Source organism: Belonocnema kinseyi, chromosome 2 (genome assembly GCF_010883055.1).
Source record: "Belonocnema kinseyi isolate 2016_QV_RU_SX_M_011 chromosome 2, B_treatae_v1, whole genome shotgun sequence".
In the NCBI taxonomy this organism is placed as follows: Eukaryota; Metazoa; Arthropoda; class Insecta; order Hymenoptera; family Cynipidae; genus Belonocnema; species Belonocnema kinseyi.
This window is the reverse complement of record NC_046658.1, coordinates 7376912-7395645: the sequence shown is the minus strand read 5'-3', so window position 1 is coordinate 7395645 and position 18734 is coordinate 7376912. Positions and strand designations below refer to the sequence as shown.

At 39.3% G+C, this 18734-nt stretch overlaps 1 protein-coding gene across 1 annotated transcript in view; it reads right to left on the bottom strand.

Moving 5' to 3' along the window:
- The window catches only part of LOC117168403 (uncharacterized protein F54C8.7), a 148570-nt gene that overhangs the window by 17005 nt on the left and 112831 nt on the right, over positions 1-18734 (bottom strand). The window contains exon 6 of the mRNA XM_033354036.1: positions 10634-10811. Within this exon, the coding sequence (XP_033209927.1) occupies positions 10634-10811 (178 nt within the window). The remainder of the gene's footprint in view (positions 1-10633; positions 10812-18734) is intronic.

Below are 18734 nucleotides of genomic sequence, written 5' to 3'. Positions count from 1 at the left end.
GGGGGGGGGGGGGTTGTACATAAAATGAGTGCATCAGCGAATTCCTACAAAAATATCGTTCTGCCGAAATAACACCATCATTTTTGCGCCTAAAAGCTTAGTTTCAGCAAGTCATCACAATATTTGAACGCTTGAAACATCATTAAATATTTTTTTGTTGAAAAAACAAAACAACAGCTTTTTTCTTTGTTTCAAGTTGAAGAAATTTCAGGTTCGACATATTCAACTTTTTTTAAAAATATAAGCATAGGACTCAATCCAAAAAACCATGTTTTTTCGGCCATTTTCAAAAAATTCTAAATTGAGCAAACAAACTTTTTTAAATTTATAATTCTTTATTATTATTCAGTAGCAATAGGGAACTTTTTTTGGAATTTTCAAAATTTTGAATTTTCAAATCATAAAAGGTAACAGAAGATATTAACCAATTACAGATTTTTTTTTACTTTTTTCGGATGTCAACCCACAATTTTTGTTGCACAGCTCAAACGATTCGACTAATTTGATCATTTTTACTCCGCCCTAATGTGCACGGGGGCTTATATCTTTGGTATAACACTGAAACAGCTGTAGTCCCAACAGTATTGGTACAGTAACGTTTCCTTTAGGCGGGAGCTAGGAATCCCCATGCCAACTTTCGCGCTGAGTTATACAGTTATAGTTTATACTCGTGAGGCAATTTCATTCTCTTTTGGAGGACTGCTGCATTCCCAACATATGGGAAAGTATCTGCTCGAACGTTTGGTACTATAGCTTACTTAAATATAGTCTAACCGCTGCACCAACCGTCGTGGTGGCGCTGCGTCGCCACTAAGAAGACAGCTGCTTGCCCAAATTTTTTTCAATGAAGAGAATATAATAATAAAATACGTGAATAGTAAAACCCTCAGCAACCTGAAGGGAATTCTGAATACGAACAAGACCTTCTCAGGCAAGGTGCGATAAAATAAGCATCAGCCTCCCAAATATTAAATGTACCTGACACAAATAAGAATGAAATCCAAGAAACCATCACTACAAAATTTCATTTTAGTAAATGAAATATTATACCATCCGCAATAATTAATACTGCTGAATTACCAAAAAAAAATGTAGAAATTCTCGGATAATTAACAACTTTTGATATGATAGCAAAATAATTTCCAACAGATAAAGATGGCGTTCGACGTTAAAAATCAGATATCAATAAAAATTTCAAAATTAATTATGCCGCAAGTGAAAATTATTTAGTAAGTTTTGTAAATTTAGCCCAGATGCAGGCCTAGGAAGCTATGACCACGATTCTTCTCACAAGCATCGATTCCGATGCAAACAGAGGTTTATGTCGTCTAATCTGTCACTTTACACGACACCAAAAGACGAAAAAGTCCGGAAAATCAATTCATTTTAGTCCAGAACGGAAAGGTACGAGACAATGTTCATGGATCACGTATCACTTCACTTTGCGATAATCCGAAAGAGGTAAAATCACTAAACTCCATGCTATGGAGTTTAGTGACTGAAGGAATTAATTTAAGTTTAAGTAATTGAGTTTAAGCAATTGCCTCCATTGTATTTCTAATTCATCTATGGTTTTTGCCCTGATATGCAAGGCCCCATCCGAGGACAAATTTCAAGATGAATACTCTTAGATTGAAGAATACCCAGATATTTATATGTTTCGCCTGCAGCCATTGCATCGATGTCATTTTCGAACTCGTTTTTAACTCTGCGGTCCATTATTCCCCTCTGTTTGAATGCACTGTTCTGCATTTATCTAGTCCAAACTCCATGTGGATAGCATTGGAAAACTGCCTTGTGACATCGATCACTTGCTGACGTTTCTGGGCTAAACTAGCGTACAGATTCAGGTCATCCATGTACAGGAGATGGGTGTCACTTGATGACCATTCTCATTATCATGTATTCTCAACCCATGAGACATGCTGTTCAGTGTCTTGCTCAACGGGTTCAACGCTAAACAGAACAATAATGCACTGAAGGAGTCTCCTTTGAATGTACCCGTCGTAATGCATATTGAACTAGTTATCCTTGGTTGTCCATGATCAAAAGTCTTGCTTCTAGAATAATATTATTGCATATTTATAATATTATTATTACTTTTATTAATTTATTATACTAAAACCTGAGAAAAGAATTTTTCGATCATTTAAAATTTCCATAATTCGAATTTTTGTCTACGCCCCGTGCTACTTCGAATAATGAAGTTTCCACTGTGTTTTGACAATCTACATTATATAAATCTGAAAAACTTCTCAAATATAGTTGTAGTTAATACGGTTCAAAACAATCGAACGCGCAGGGCTTCGGACAATGGGTCGGAAAACATTGTGGACTGCTTTACAGTTGGAGAGCCATTCAAGACAGATTCAATGCGATGGATCAGCGATATCTCAATTCTTTTGAGTGGAGGGATCGACACAGGGGCGACTTGCTGGATATCTACGTAAATAACAGTATGAATCGTAAAAGAGAAGAATACATTATGCCGAGAACATCCGGAAAAGGGGTTATATAAGAGGAATACCTACTATACCACAGTCAGAACAAGCCAGAAACAGAGAAGGTGAGGCGATACAGATACTAACCACGAGCAGGCATCTAATAGAGAAAGAACTATGCTTTACGGCCCAGAGAAACATCAATATCCAGGTTTCTCTCAAACCCAAAGATCTGGCTAAACTGTATGACGCCCTTCGTGGACATTTTTCTGAAAAATCATAAATTGTAGCGTGTATGGTGGAACAAGTACTTTGGCGGACGAGAACCATAAATCAACCCCAACGGCTGATCATAGGACCAAAAGACTGATGCATCATCTCAGCATAACGATAGGCTGAACAGGACAGCCCGCGTCCCACATTCTGAGTGAAACGGAATATATAACATCTCACACAAATTTCACTGCCAGGGTCCGAAAATTCGCGTGCGAAGAGCAGGTCCGTCATTACACACTCAACAAGTCAAAGCTGCCGACTATCAGACAGCCTATTGTTGATAGAATACAGATACTACCTGAAGCTGGAAGAACTCTAGTGCGGAGGGCAAGATGGGTCAGAGAAAATGAACACTTTTTCTCTGACCTATATCGACTCTTCCGAAACCTTCCAGTTACTGCGGCTTAACAACCCAAATCGGAGGAGGTAAAAGCATTTTGGAGAGAAGTCTACGAAGTCCAGCATGCATTGATTAAAGGCACATTTATGAATTTACAATAAATTCTTCGTTATTTATTTTCGTTTTCTTATGCACTCGTCTCGAACTTTAATCAACGGGGGACAACAAGTGATTTTGGAACTCCAATTGCACACTGAGAACTGAGATTCGCTTGTCCTGAAAACTAAGAATCAAGTTTCTCGCGTTGAATCTAGTTTCCAACATTCCGCTTGCTGTCTCCAATAGTCCCGGAACCTGGCTGAAAACTTTGGATGCCTTCAGATCCAGGGATGGCGGCGGATCATTTTCCCTAGGCTTTGAGAATGAATTTGGTCGCCTTGGAGCTATACTTTAGTCTGCAGTAGTAATCCTTATGAGGGAGGAAGTCATATTACATCTCCTAACAGAGCCCTCGAAGCTACGGCACTGGACGACATGGCAGCCTACTCAAGACTACCGCGATAGGATGCGAATCAGATCTGGTTGTCTTAGACTGGTTGTGTTATAATTATCAATGCTGACAACTTGAGCCAGAGAGGACAAGAGCTTCCGTATTGCCGGAAATCCTTTGGATCTCTGGAGGCCGTTTGGCTCTTCATTAAACACGCAAAAAAGGTTTCACCTATTAACCTACGGACCCACTAGAAAGTAAGATTTTCAATTAATCCACATTTTTTAAACCCATCAAGCCACCAAGTTGTAAATGCGGTTTAAAACGATCGAAAGCGCAGAGCACCTGACAATGATTCGGCAAACAGTGGCGATCGTCCTAGAGTTTAAGGTGTTAAAAATAATTTAAATAAAACATGACGACGAACGGACAAAACGCTTAAATTGAATGGACGACTCAACTCAAGAATGACTTGCTAGACTGCTACGATGCCAGGATATAATGTTACGGATATAAATTTTATAATGATCGTGAGGATATCTCGGAGGAGTCAGCCCTCTGCACCATCCATTGTTCGGTTTATGGTGCTGTGAGAGCTTTGGCTGATTCAAATCGAAGGCTAAAACCGACGATAGATCAAAAGATGAAAAAACGCAAGCATCAACTGAATAAGAATCGATGATCAAGTCAGAATGCGTCGCGTGTTCAGTGTGTGATTGACTACATAATATCTGGCAGACCGTTCGCGGAAAGGATTGTAAAGTTCGCTCAAGAACTGAGGACCTCTAATCACACACTGAATAAGTCAAAGCTGCTGACAACCAAGCAGCATATTGTTGGCAAAATAAGTCTGTTATCCGACACAAGGAGGAGAATACAGAAGAGGAGAGATGGATTAAAGAGAATCAACTGTTTCTTGCTGACCCAGCTAGCTTCTTCAGCGTTCCCCCTGTTTCTGTCAAAAATCCAACCGAAGCTTAACGAGGTAGAAAGTGTTTGGAGAGAGTTATACAAGATACTGATAATACTGAAGTTGAGAGAAGATACTGATAATATCATCCGCTCCAAGGAGTTTTGCGACAACCTTATAACATCTGAGGAAAAATGTTCACTAATCACTGCTGTGGAGGTGAAAAAAGCACTGAGAGGTTCGAAGAACTTCTTCGCTGCAGGACCAGATGTTATCAAGAACTTCTGGTGGAAGAAGTTTACTTCTACACACCAATATCTGGCCTACATATTCACCTAATATTTAAAGTCGGAAACTCCTATTCCGCAGTGGCTGGTGTTAGGACGCACTATGCAACTACCCAATAAAGGCGACTTGTACAAACCAGAAAATTACAGGTCAATAACTTGTTTAAACACACTGTATAAGATGTATAAGAGCCTGTGTGGAGAGAGATGTACGAACAATGTGGCTCAAAAAGGTGCAGCAGGATACCGAGAGAACCTGCTAGTTGACAGGTGAGTCTGCAAAGACGCAACACCTAATCAATGCACCCTATCAATGGCTTGGATTGACTACCAGATCGCTTTCAATTCAACCTTTTATAGACTCATCATTTGTCTGTTGGAAAGCTTGAAGGTTCATCCACATATATTGAGATGCTTGAAGAGACTGATGACCCTGAGCAAAAATAAATTTACCATCTAATCTGGAATGTAAGGAGTGACAACGAACAACGTCACCTTCCATTGGGGAGTCTTTCAGGGCGATACCATGAGTACTGTGCTTTTTTGCATACACGTCTGCCTCTATCTCTAGTTCTACGAAATTCTTCTGGAAAAAATTGCGAGCGTAAGATAACTCATGCATGTATTTTATATAGATGACATAAAGATCTATCCTTCTGCTAAAAGTCAACTTCAGAGTGCTTTATATCTTGGCAAGCAGTACGCGGAAGAGATTGGTATTGACTTTGGATCGGACAAATGTGCCCCAATTCATCTGCAGAAAAGAAAGATTTTTGGCTTTCCCGAGGACCCTGAGCTTGTGGATATACATTTTTTTAGATATATTGACACTGGAGAGACTTATACCTACCTAGGTGTGCCTCAACTCAGCATTCAGGGTGCAACATTAGTGAGATAGTCTCTTTGAAGCAGAGACAATCATCTTGTTCAGAAGATTTTGTCTTCAATACTGTCGACATTAAACAAGGCATCTGTGACTAACATGCTTGTCATCCTAGATTTTCTACACTCGTTTGGGGTGGTTCAATGGATGCAGACCGAGAGTAAGGCCCTCGGCATCGTCAAACGTAAGATTATTCATATGCATAAGAGCTTTCATATACCTACGATTATGGCTGCACTGTAAAAAATATGTTTTAAGATTGCACTTCTAAGTGTAAATTTGCAAATGTAAAATGTCACTTTAAACGCATTAAAATTAAAGATTAGAAAGAAAATTTACAAATGTTGTGTAGAATGACGTCGCTTACAGGTTTAATTCTATGACTTTGCATCAATTCATACGACGTGTTGAAAATCACTACGTTCAGAGTGTGTAAAAAAGGACTCAAGCTATACATAGTAAAATTCCCCAGACTGATAAACTTGCATAATTATAAATATATTTTTAATATGATCTTAATGATTTAAGTACTTGAGGTTAGGTTGATATTTTGGAGAAATTTTCCACTTTCCGTTGTTCAATTTTATGTTACATATTAAATTTCAGTTCAGTTGAGAATTTTACACTTTTATCAATTTTTGACTTTTCTATACAAATTTCAAGCCACTGGTAGTGAGTCCACTTTTTACATACGTTTAGCGTACTAAAATCTCACAACCTTTTTTTTACAGTGTGCCCGAATGGGCAAGACCCCTAGAGTCCTTGCTTTAATCAATAGCGGTGCATCCTAAACAGACATGGAAGATATCAGCTTGGACTTTGCAGATAGGTACCAAGCGAACCTAAATACGGTCCCGAACCAAGTAGTTATAGCTGCAGACGTTACAGTCAGCCTAGTTCAAGCCACGTTTTATCTCCGTATTGAGATCGTTCGCGTTTCACGAATGATGAAGATATACATTGTCTTAAGCATGGGTAAACAAGTATTCTGGGGTATGAACTTCATTCACACATTTGGAAGCGTACACGATGGTAGTAAATGAACTTACTTTACAGCGGACTACCAAGAAATGGTCCACCACTATACTGAGGAGGGTAACGGCTTGGGATGGGAGAGGAGGGATGAAAATCCAGCAACATTAGACCAGTGCTGCGGTCTCAGAGAAATGACCGTGGAGGAGCGACAAGGGCTGGACACGCTGGATGCCAGGATTATTAGGCCCCCTACTGAGGTAACTCCCAGTAACCGACCACATCACTCATAGCATGGACGTTGGGAGACACCCACCGATAAAACAGAGATACTATCGAGTGCCCCCGAAGGTGTAGTAAGATATGCAGGATGGGGTGACTCGAATGTTGGCCGTAGCAATAGTTGAACCGTCCAAATGCGGCTGGTCCAGCCTCGTAGTAAGCAACTTCGCGCCGTGAAGTACATAAGTAACTTAGATTTGAAGTGGCGGTACCATCAAATCCCGGTGGCCGAAGACATTAAGGATAACACAGCGTTTACAGTGCTTAGAATGGGGCTCTTTCAGTTCACAAACATGCCCTTTGGATTGTCAGGAGTCCCTGCGACGTTCCAGTGACTGGTAGATTCCCTCATAGGGCCAGACATGGAACCAAATGTCAACGCGTACCTCGATGGCATAGTTATTGTAAATGAGACATTCAAGGGTCGCCAGAAATGGGTAGCTTGAGTAATAGACCGGTTACAGGGGGCCGGACTGACTATCAACCAAAAGAAATGTGAATTCGGAAGGCTGACGTTATGTTATCTCGGGTTCTGCGTGAATCAGAAGGATTTGCAAGTCGATCCGGACAAGGTCGAGCCCCTTTTTTCGTACCCAGTCAAGAGAGCAATAAAGCAACTGAGACGGTTCTTCGGAATGGCGTTGTGGTACCGTCATTTTATATCGGACTTTGCAACTGACGCGGAACCACTGAACAAACTGCTTAGGACGAACGTCTCATTAGATTAGAGAACCGAACAGAAATGCGCATTCGCTAAGCTTAAGTAACAAATTGCGACAGCATCGAATTTGGCGTACCCCGACTTCGAAGTCCCATTCGTGGTCCAGACAGACGCGAGCGATTTTAGTCTTGAAGCAGTTTGACGCAGATGCGAGATGGCGTTGAGAGTGATCGCTTTTACGAGTAGAACAATGTCGGACGCAGAGAGAAAAAGTTCGGTCACTGAAAAAGAATTCTTAGCCATTTTTAATCGGTTAGAAAACTTCGTTAATACCTAGAGGGGTTTAACTTCAAAGTTGAAGAGACCCCTAGAAAATGACATGGGTGGAGGATATCAGATGGAATGCTGTATCGATACCGCTCACATCTGGAAATCGAAAAGAACTACCGGTGAGCCTCGGTTCAGTATTACTGGATTAGAATATTTAGTTGTATTCTAAGACCTCTATTCCAAATGGGTATAATTGGCACCCATCAGACGTGCAAATCCGAAACAATTATCAAGACTTTTGAGGTTAACATGTTAAACCGATGGGGTGCAACGGAGGTTCTCGTGTCGGATATCGGAACAGAATACGTCAACCATTCGTTTTTAAGGGCTCAGCGAGACGTAAGGAATTCGGCATTCGTTTACTACGGTGCACCATCCGCAGGCTGACCCTGTGGAGCGAGTCAATCAAGTTCTCAAAACAATGATCTTGGCTTATGTGGCTTAAAAACATCAACATTCGAAAGTGTACCTTAAAGATTTCAGATTCGCCAGCAATACGGCCGTGCATAGAACCACGGGGAAGTTAGCCCGACCCATTTGATGCTTCAGTATTTAGTCTCCTTAGACCACCAGAAGTTGTTCGACCGTCAAAAGGTGAATTACGAGAAAAGGCGGCGACTCGCGGTGTTTAAAGAGGGATATAGAGTTATGCGTAAGTCCCGGGTAACATTGTCAGCCCAAAAAGGGGTAACGAAAGGATTTGGGGGTAAAAAGCAGTGACCATACGTCGTGGACTGCGTTTTAGGACCTTCAGTATACGAGTTAAGGTCGAAAGACGGACAATTGGTAGGCAAGTTTACCGTAAAACTTCTAGTCCCGTATCACGATGTGGGACTGCTCAGGGAGGGGGCGGGGGTAAGGAAACAATAAGTAGTCAATGCCATCCTAATAGTTCCCCTAAACCTTTGCACACTCGTGGTACAATAGAAATAAGCAGATGATAGATTTTGTGCGTTTCGTCATTCCTGCCAGACAAGATTGACGAGAATTTTTTTATGTAATCTGGCGGTAATTATCTGGACGTAGCGTGCCGATTTTTTTTTTCGTGCGCCACTGTGGTTGTTCGGGAGATTTTGAATCTAAGTTGCCTCACAAATTGAAAGAAGTCAGGAACGGGTTCGTAATTGTTGTCCTCCTTTTCAGTCATGAACTCGAGTAGTTCGGATGGTCCAGGTTAAGGAAGTAGATTCCGGAGAGACAAAGAGCAAGAGCGGCACAGGTCGGGTTGATCCAAATCGAGGAGACGCGGATGTTTAGCCTGAAGTATATTGTTATAGTTATTAGTATTATGGATTTCTTTCTTCCTTGGACAGTACAAGTTAAACCCGAGGCTGGGGAGGCCGACGGAGTGGCGAAGAGACGACCATGTCGTGAAAAGTAAAGCCGGTAGGCTTCGGATAGACCCGGGAAAGTTTAAATAAATTTTTCGAGGAGACCGACCTAGTTTAGTTTAGAGGTTAAGAGTAGGCAAATAACCAGTAAAGTGATGGGTCGATGTCGACAGGGAAGGTGGCAGGACTGGCAGCCATGTTCCACTAACCAAGGGTGGCTACCGAAACCATTGGCCAGGCACTGGCAACACGGCGCAGCAGTTCGACTACCAGCGGCGAATGGCAGCACTTAACAGACCTCCGTAACAGACCCAAACACCCTTGCAACAACACGTGGTCGGACCATGCGCTCGCTAGAGATGAGGGACAGACACGTGGTGGCGACGTTGCTAGTTGACCAGACGCTAGTGATGGTAGCCAAATTAATAGCAGCTTTCGAGCGGAAAATGAGAGTAACCGCAGTCCACGAAACGAAACCAATCGACACGACGGATTCTAACACTGAAACTCACATTGGCGGATGTCACCTATTGGACCTCTTCCGCTCATCCAAGCTAATCAACGGAGGCTACATAGAAAATTCCCAAGGGCCGATGGAAAGTGGCTGAATGACGACGGAGCAGTGCAAAACATGGCAATTAGCCCGGTACGACAAGGCTTGACGTGTGAAGGCGGAAAGACCGATCCGGGACGGAGAAACGAATAACACTTGAGACGTATGAAATCAATAGATAAAAGGGAATATAAGATGGATCCCTGAGGCAGTGTGGCACTCGCAAGATTCCTCGACGTTTGTCCCACGCGGGTGGTGAAATCGCGTAGTGTAACAGGTGTACTGAAAACCAGGTTAGTATGTGGACCTCGGAGACCCCTTGTGGCTCACCGCGTGGAGAAACGTTCGGTCCAGGATCCGACCACAGTAAAGTTGAGGCAAACGTGTTCCTCCAGCAGGCCAGGCGTGACAACATTTCGAACGACGTTGGATGGCGTCATATCATAGTGCGGGTATCTCCGACCAGCATTTTAGGCAACGCGTCGGTTCAATTATTTTTTGAAACGGTGCAACACTTTTGACACTTTTTCGAAATAAAATAGTAACTTCAGATTTTAATAAAAATATGTTAATTATTGGGATCGATAACGAATAATCTCATTTTTAAATAATACAATACTAAAAATTTGATCACATTTTGGTCAAATTTCGGAACTAAAAACTACCCGTATGATATACGCCTCGTAGGAGATTGTCAAAATCAAACAATAAGTCTATTGTGGTGATTCTAAATGTATTTGATTAAACAAAAAATATAAATAATCAAACTCGCTAACAATTATATTATCTGTTATTTTCAAATTAGCACTTGTTAAATCATTAAAATATTATATTGCGGTTGTATGCACTTAATGTAAATAAGTTAACACATACATACCCTGTTTTCATCTAAAAATTTTAATTTGATGACAACATCAGAACGCAGTTTTTCAAAATGTTGTTTATGTTGCTCGTAATTAGCCTGCGCTTCTTCTAATCTGGCTATATTGCTCCCATCTACTATCCCTGTCTGTGATAATGCTTCGAGATCCGTTCTATATGCATCGTACTCTATTCTGTAATAAATATAAGTCTATAATTATTATTACAATAACTTTACATGTTATTTTTATCTTATCTATATGGATGACTAGCTTGAACCAATTTCCACTCAAAAGTGCTTTCTCATCCCAGTTTTTTCTGAATATATCCAAATAATATCTAATAATTTATATATTTATATTTATTTATTTATATTTTTAGATATTTAAATATCTAAATAATTTAAGCCATAATTTAAAAATTTCTTGTTTTTATTTCAAAGCTGGTTGATTTGTAAATCGCTCCCCGTATGCAAAAAGTTATTTTTTAAATAATTTATAAGAAAAATATAAACTAAAGCAAGATTTGAGGAAAAATCGGTTAAAAGGGAGTTGATAAAACACTTAGAATAAATATTTATAAAAATCGCTTAAAGTACACATTCTAAACTATTTAAAAAAATACCTTGGTTAAAAAAGTGTTTATTGAGAAACTGAAAGGGGAAAAGTTAGCGAATTTTGACACATTTCAGGAAAACATACATTATACTTATGAGCATGTGATACTTAAACGATTCCTGCTGTACATATATTTTTTGTATCATGCCAATTCGAGATCAGATGAAATATCAAACTGTCAGTAGAAAAATAAAGAAAAGTGAATCCGGATCGTTTATGTACAAAAGTAGAAATCGTATTAATGTCACATGCAATTACTCTACTCGGCCGACTACATCACTGCCAAGAAAAGGAAAAGGAGGAGAGATATTAAGACTTTAAATAGTTAGGTTAGGAGGAGTCGGGATATGGTCACTCGCATATGCAGATGACATGGTACTGCTAGCAAAGAGCGAAGAGGCTTTAAAGGAGATGTTGAAAAGGTTGAGAAGATACTTGGACAAATATACGTTAGAGTTAAATGCGGACAAGTCGAAGGTTATGGTGTTCAGGAAAGGAGGTGGGGGAGATAAGCGAAGGGCGTCAAAGTGGAAGCGAAAGCGGTACAGGAGGTGAAAGTGTTTGTGTAACTGGACTTCTTGTTTCGGAGAATTGAGGGAGTGGATGGTAATATTCAATAGAGGGTGAGAAGCGCAAATGTGGGGATGAGGTAGATGCGGGGGCTGGGGAAGAGGTTGCTTGCACATGATTTTGTAAGGAGAATGAAATTGTTTGATTCGCTAGTGATGAGTGTCTTATTTTACGGAGTGGAGGTGTGAGGTGGAAGGTAAGTGTGGTGGTAAATAGGATACAGGAGAGGTATGTAAAGTGGACACTGGGGTTGGCAAGGAATACGCCGAACTATATTGTTGGGAGAGAGACAGGGAGAACGATTTTAGGGATTAAACGGGGAGTCAAGCGTGTAAATATGACGAGAAATTTTTGGAAGTGGAAAGAAGTAAGCTGGTTAGAGAGTGTTGGTGGGAAAAGAAAAACAGACGTATGGGTGCGAAAATGGAGGTGGAACGAATGGATTGCAGACGGATAAAGAGAGCAGAATGCACGAGGAAAGAAGGTATGAGTTGTTTCAAAAGAATGGCATGGAGAATGAGAAGGCAGCAGGAGAGAAGAGAATAAGAGAGGCAATGTTTAATGGGAAAACTATGTGGTATTGTTGCATAAAAAGAGGGGGGGGGCAGGGCAGTAGCATGGGTTAAGGGTGTGTTAGGTAAGATGTAGAAGAAGAGAAGGAAGGGAAAAAGGTATAGAGAAGGAAAGATTGTAAGAAAATTTTCTAAAAGATGAACTGTAAAATACTACCACGACACTGTAATTTTAGTAAGACAAATATATCGTTGTGAAACCACGCATGCATTCTTGTCTCTTATAAAAAACTTGTGAAATCCAGCGTACAAAATACAACATTGGTCCTTCGAGCCGGATTTTATAGATAGTGGATTAGATAGACAATTTTTCGTATGGATATATCGGCAATGTGCCTCAAAAGGCGACAATCTCTAGTTTTGGTACTTTGACTGAAATCGACGCTATCGTGAGTTTGGTTGTGTGTGTTGGTGTGTGGTTTCAATTTGACTTGGCAACAACGCTTTAGTGTTTAGTAGTACCGCGACAAAGGTACAAAGTTGTTTTAGTTTCGTGATACAAAATCAATTTCTTGGACTAGACCAAATACTCTAATGCATCAAGCATTGATATGTACGATACAATCTCTACGTTCGCCAAGTAACTGTCATACTCATTCGGAAAGAGGTATTTAAATTCGACAAACACCTCTTCCGACGAAGACTTCAATATATGGACTTGAAAGCAGAGGAGAACAACACGTGATCAAACCTAACCTCTGCACAGCAGACAAGCAAATTATCGTCATTTAAAATTGAAACAATTTTGAGAAGGATGTCAAGCCACATCGCCGTTCCTGAAACAAGGTTATGTGAAAAATTACTCTTTTTAAAAAATTTGTTGATAAAGTATCAAATGATTACGATAACGAAGAAGTCGCTTTGCCAGAGCAGGTAAAGGTTGAGTTAAATCAGCGTTTATTTTACGTTAAAAATTCCTTTAAAGAGTTTGATGAAATACAAAGTCAAATCGATGAAATAACCTCGGATGAAGAAAACACGATAAATTATCGGGAGAAAATTGAAGCTGATTATTTCGCAATAGTTGCTAAAACCGATAGATTGCTTTCTCGTGGAGTACCGATAGTTCACGCTCTAGCTCCTAACGTAAATATAATGCAGCAAAATGAAAAATATAATTCTAGACGTGCCGCGAAATCAAGGTATAAAATTGCCTACTATCGAATTACCAAAATTCAAGGGCGAGCTAGCGGAGAAACTAGGTTTTCGAGACACATTTACTTCTCTCATTCATAACAATGCGGGCATTAGTAACATGGAAAAGTTCCATTATTTGAGGGCTGCATTGGAAAGTGATGCAGAGCAAATTATAAAATCAATTGAATTTTCCGAAGCAAATTACGCAATAGCGTGGGAAGCCTTTCGCAGTCGTTTTGATAACAAAAATTTGTTAGTGCACAATCACATAAAGGCAGTTTTTAATATCGAGCCTATTTCAAAGGAATGTGCTTCTCAGCTCCGTAAAATGCTTGACAATATAAATAAACATTTAAGGGCTTTAAACGCGTTAGATCAACACACTGAGCACTGGGATTCCTTGTTAATATATCTTGTTTCAACTAAATTAGACAATACGACTGCAAGGGTCAGATATGTTAGAAACCTTGGAAATTAACAAATTAAGTTTAGAGAAAGCGTCAACAAACAAACAACAATCGAGTAATCAGAGGAAGACGAAGTCGCTGGTAACTCAAAAAAATTAATTGTTTACACTGTAATGGGGAACACTATTTGCAAAACTGTTCTAGTTTTCTCGCGCTCGATTCTCAACAAAGAGCAGAACAAGTGAAAGGTTTTAAAATTTGTTTGAGTTGTTTAAGACCTGGTCACTTTATTAAGAATTGTAAAAAGTGAATTTAAAAATGGTAAAAAGTGCCAAGGCAAGCATAATACATTGTTGCATTTTGAAAAAGTTGAATCTGAGTTGTCTTCAAAATCAAATGCAAACCAGCATGTAGTTTTGTCTTCTTTTTGTGTCAATGGCAGCGAGCGCGAAGATGGGATTTTATCCACAGCCTCAGTTTTTGTTGAAAGTGCAAATAAAGAGTTGTTAACAGCTCGCATGATCCTCGACAACGGATCTCAAACTGGCGGAAATAGCTCAGATAATTCGTAAAGATTTCTATGTCGATGATTTGCTAACCGGAGCAAGCACTATTGTGCAGGCATCGCGTATAGCAAAGCAAGTATCCCAAGTGTTATCGACTGGGTGCTTTATACTCCGAAAATGGGTATCGAATGAACCACGCGTAGTCGCAGAAATGATAGTCAGATCAGTCCCCGAATTTAATAAATTTCTCAACCGATGGGCAAATTAAAACGCTTGGTTTAATGTGGGAGGCAAGCTCTGACAACTTAAATTATTCAGTAAATATTTCAAAAAATAAGACTGCCTCAAAACGACAAATACTCTCGGATATATCTCGGATTTTCGACCCACTAGGACTTTTAGGTCCATGCATTATCCTAGCAAAGGTTTCATTGCAGAAACTGTGACTTGAAAAACTATCTTGGGGTGAATCGTTGTCAGTAGAGTTACACTTGTAATGGTCAGAATATAGGGCACAACTTCCTTATCTCAACATGATCAAAATACCTAGACGAATTCTTTGCACGGAGCCTGTAGAGATTCAATTACATGGTTTTTCGGATGCTTCTAAGACTGCATATGGAGCATGTATTGATCTTAGGTCCAAGGATATAGACGGCAACATTTACACAAATTTGCTTTGCGATACAACAATAGTATTAGGTTAGCTCAAAAAGGAACCAAGCAATCTCCCAATATTCGAATCAAACAGAGTTAGCAAAATTCAAGAATTGACAAGGACTGAGTCCTGGAGGCATGTGCGCAGTGAAGATAATCCAGCAGATTGTATTTCTAGAGGTGTAGCTCCAAATATATTGGAAGCCTCAAAATTGTGGTGGGAAGGTCTAAATTTTCTTAGAAAGGCCGAAAGGGAGTGCCATCAATTTCCTTTTCAATCAAAACCACCTGAAGTTAAGCAATGCTACAATGTAGTTATCAAAAACGAAATTAAAGAGGATTATATTATGATCAAAAGCTTCTCAAGTTTTAGTCGTCTAATAAGAGTAGTAGCCTATTGTATAAGACTTATTAATAATTGCAGGTCAAAAAATAAGCGATTGAATGGAACTTTACTTTCACTAGAACTTACAAAATCACAATCAGCTCTCGCGAGACAATCACAAAAAAGGTGTTTCCCTGCGGAGCTTGAATCTTTAACTTAAAACAAAAAAATTACTAAGGGAAGGTTATCTCTGTTAAATCCCTTCCTAGATGAGCGCGGAATGATTAGAGTTGGCGGTAGGCTTAGTAACTCCCTATTCGACAGAGAAAAGAAACATCCTATAGTTTTGTTAGCAACCGACGATTTCGCAAGGCTTCTTTTCATTAGTGAGCATCAACGATTGCTCCATGCCGGTCCTCAATTGTTGCTTTCATCTATACGTGAACGAATTTGGCCCATAGGAGGTCGGAACATGGCGCGAAAGGTGGTAATGGAATGTGTAAATTGTCTTAAAGTGAATCCAAGGTCGGTCAATCCAATGATGGGTGACTTGCCTGAATCTAGAGTTACTCCTTCACCACCTTTCCACGTCACAGGTGTCGATTATGCAGGTCCCTTAATTATAAAGGATAGAAAAGGAAAATTTGCCAAAACCAGTAAATGCTACGTAAGCTTATTTGTTTGTTTTCCTACCAAGGCCTTACACCTAGAGCTTGTCTCTGATGCTACGTCAGAAGCTTTTATAGCAAGTTTACGTCGTTTTACTTCTAGGAGAGGAAAACCCGCTCATATGTATTCCGATAATGGAACAAATTTCATGGGGGCAAGAAATGAGCTTGAGCTACTCGGTAAGTTCCTACTTCGAGATAGTAACAACTTGGTAGAAAAAATCGAGAATATGGGAATCGCGTGACACTTCATTCCAGCTTATTCACCGCATTTTGGAGGTATTTGGGAGGCTGGAATGAAGTCCGTAAAGTATCACCTTAAGCATGCTGCTGGCAGTAATATTTTAACTTTTGAAGAAATTTATACTTTTTTGGTTCAAATAGAGGGTTAATGCAACGACTACAGCAGCATTTTTGGACGAGATGGAGCAAGGAATATATTTCAGAACTTCAAAAAAGAGTCAAATGGAAGCAGCCTTATCCAGAGATTGAGGAAAATTCTCTGGTTTTAATGAAGGACAAAATACTTCGTCCGTTACGATGGAAGTTAGGAAGAATCATTCAACTGCATCCTGGAAAACACGGAATAGCTCTTGTTGCTACCGTTCGATTTTCTACTGATACTACTCGAGTCGCACTTCATAAACTGTGCCCATTACCTATTGATTAAAACTACGAATATATTTAGCAAAGGACTTTTCTTTTTAAATTGTTCACGTTCAATTATCTTACTCATTTGTTTTCTCTTATACTATACATTTATTTACTAATTTTCAGTTTGTGAAGATTCACTCGTCGCATTGTATTTTATGTTTTCTTTTTAAAAGGATAGATCTTTCAAGTCGGGGGGTATGTTTTGAATTTAAATTTGAACACAGCAAAACGTATACTGCGCCATCTGCCTGTAAAACACTACCACGACACTGTAATTTTTGTAAGACAAATATATCGTTGTGAAACCACGCACGCATTTTTGTCTCTTAAAAAAAATTTGTGAAATCCAGCGTACAAAATACAACATAAGACTTTAAACGGGAGCTGTCAAGACTGTATACGAAATATTCGGTTAAAGTAAATATCTTTGAGATCAGTGTTCTCGGAGATGTGAAGCTATGACTAGTTAGCAACCTTAAAGCCACTTACGACGCACGCAGGTTTCGCCGGCCTATCATATGGATTTCATCGTGCCCTGTGATCAACAATCTTACGTTCATGAGCCGTAACCATAGGTTTGATTTGACGCAATTTTACTGGGAGCCGGTGTCATTTTTAGATGGCAGCTGCTGATGTATAAATAATTTTGAGAAAAGGGTAAAACAACTACCGAGGGGTATGATTGAGAGCAGCTGCCTTCTAAAAATGACACCGGTTCCCTGTCGACCCGCGTTATATCACAGCTATGAATGAATCAAGGCAACATGCCGGCCAAACCTCGCGTGTAATGAGGACAAGAAGCCACCCAAGGAGGGTAAACTTTCTGCATTCATCTTGCAAGTTCCTTGGCCGCATTATGTCCGCATTATGTCTGTAGACATGCGTCACTTCCGCGTGGGTGGGACATCCAGATAGTATGTTTGCATCATGACGCATATGTGAGCATTTACAAAGAGATTATTTGACATAATCCGATTTAATTGTATATATGTATGTTTGGCGGACTTACATTATTAAAAACATTTAGACTTAGATAAAATTGATGATACCTAGATTTTTGGGGTCGCTGATTTCAAATCATGTTTTGGATTTTTTAAATTCATAATGGCGGATTGAATATGGTGGACAAGAATGATAAAAAATGTTCAGATTATGATAAAATTCGTGATACTTATGTTTTTGGAGTCGCTGAATTGAAATCTGATGTTTGATTTAAAAAATTTAAATTCGCAGATCCAACATAACGGACCAAATGTATAAAAATTTTTGAACTTAATCGGATTGTTCATATTTACATTTTCAGGGGCTTGCAGATGAAATATGTTGGATTATCAAGATTCAATATGGCGGACCTACGATATGACAAATATTTTTGTATAAAATGAAAAATGTACAAAAAAATCATTGATACTTAGGTTATTCGTATCGCTTAATCGAAATCTAATGTTGCATGTAAGCTGAATATAAGTAAAAAAAAAATTAGTCGAAATATTCGCTAATGTGAAGTGAGTCCAATCAAATGATAAAGTTCTAAACACTGGGGAATTATATTGACCCTCAAAATTAAATTTAGTATAAATGGTTGATGTAAGAAGTTGGCTTAAGGGCCAGGTGAATTGAAACTAATTAAGTTGTTTCAAACGCTTCGGCAAACAATGGCGGCCCTCATCAGTGAGTTCTATTCAATTTGTGAAAAGTACACAAGGTCTTGTTCTTCTACATTTAAAATTTCTACAGTAGTATTAATAATAAATTTGTCAAAGAAATATTGCAGTTGCATAATGTTTGACTTTTGCTTTGCCTGTGAAACTAAAATTTTATGTTTTAAATCAAATTCCATTGGGAATGATCAAAAATGTTGTAGTTGACAATAGTTTTTCAACTTTTCTTCACAGTGCACCTTATTTTTCAAACGTTATATTGTGATATAATTTAGCAGGAAAAAATAAATTAACATTAGCGAAAGACGCAGCCAAGTGATAAGTTGCACTGTTGTACATTTCC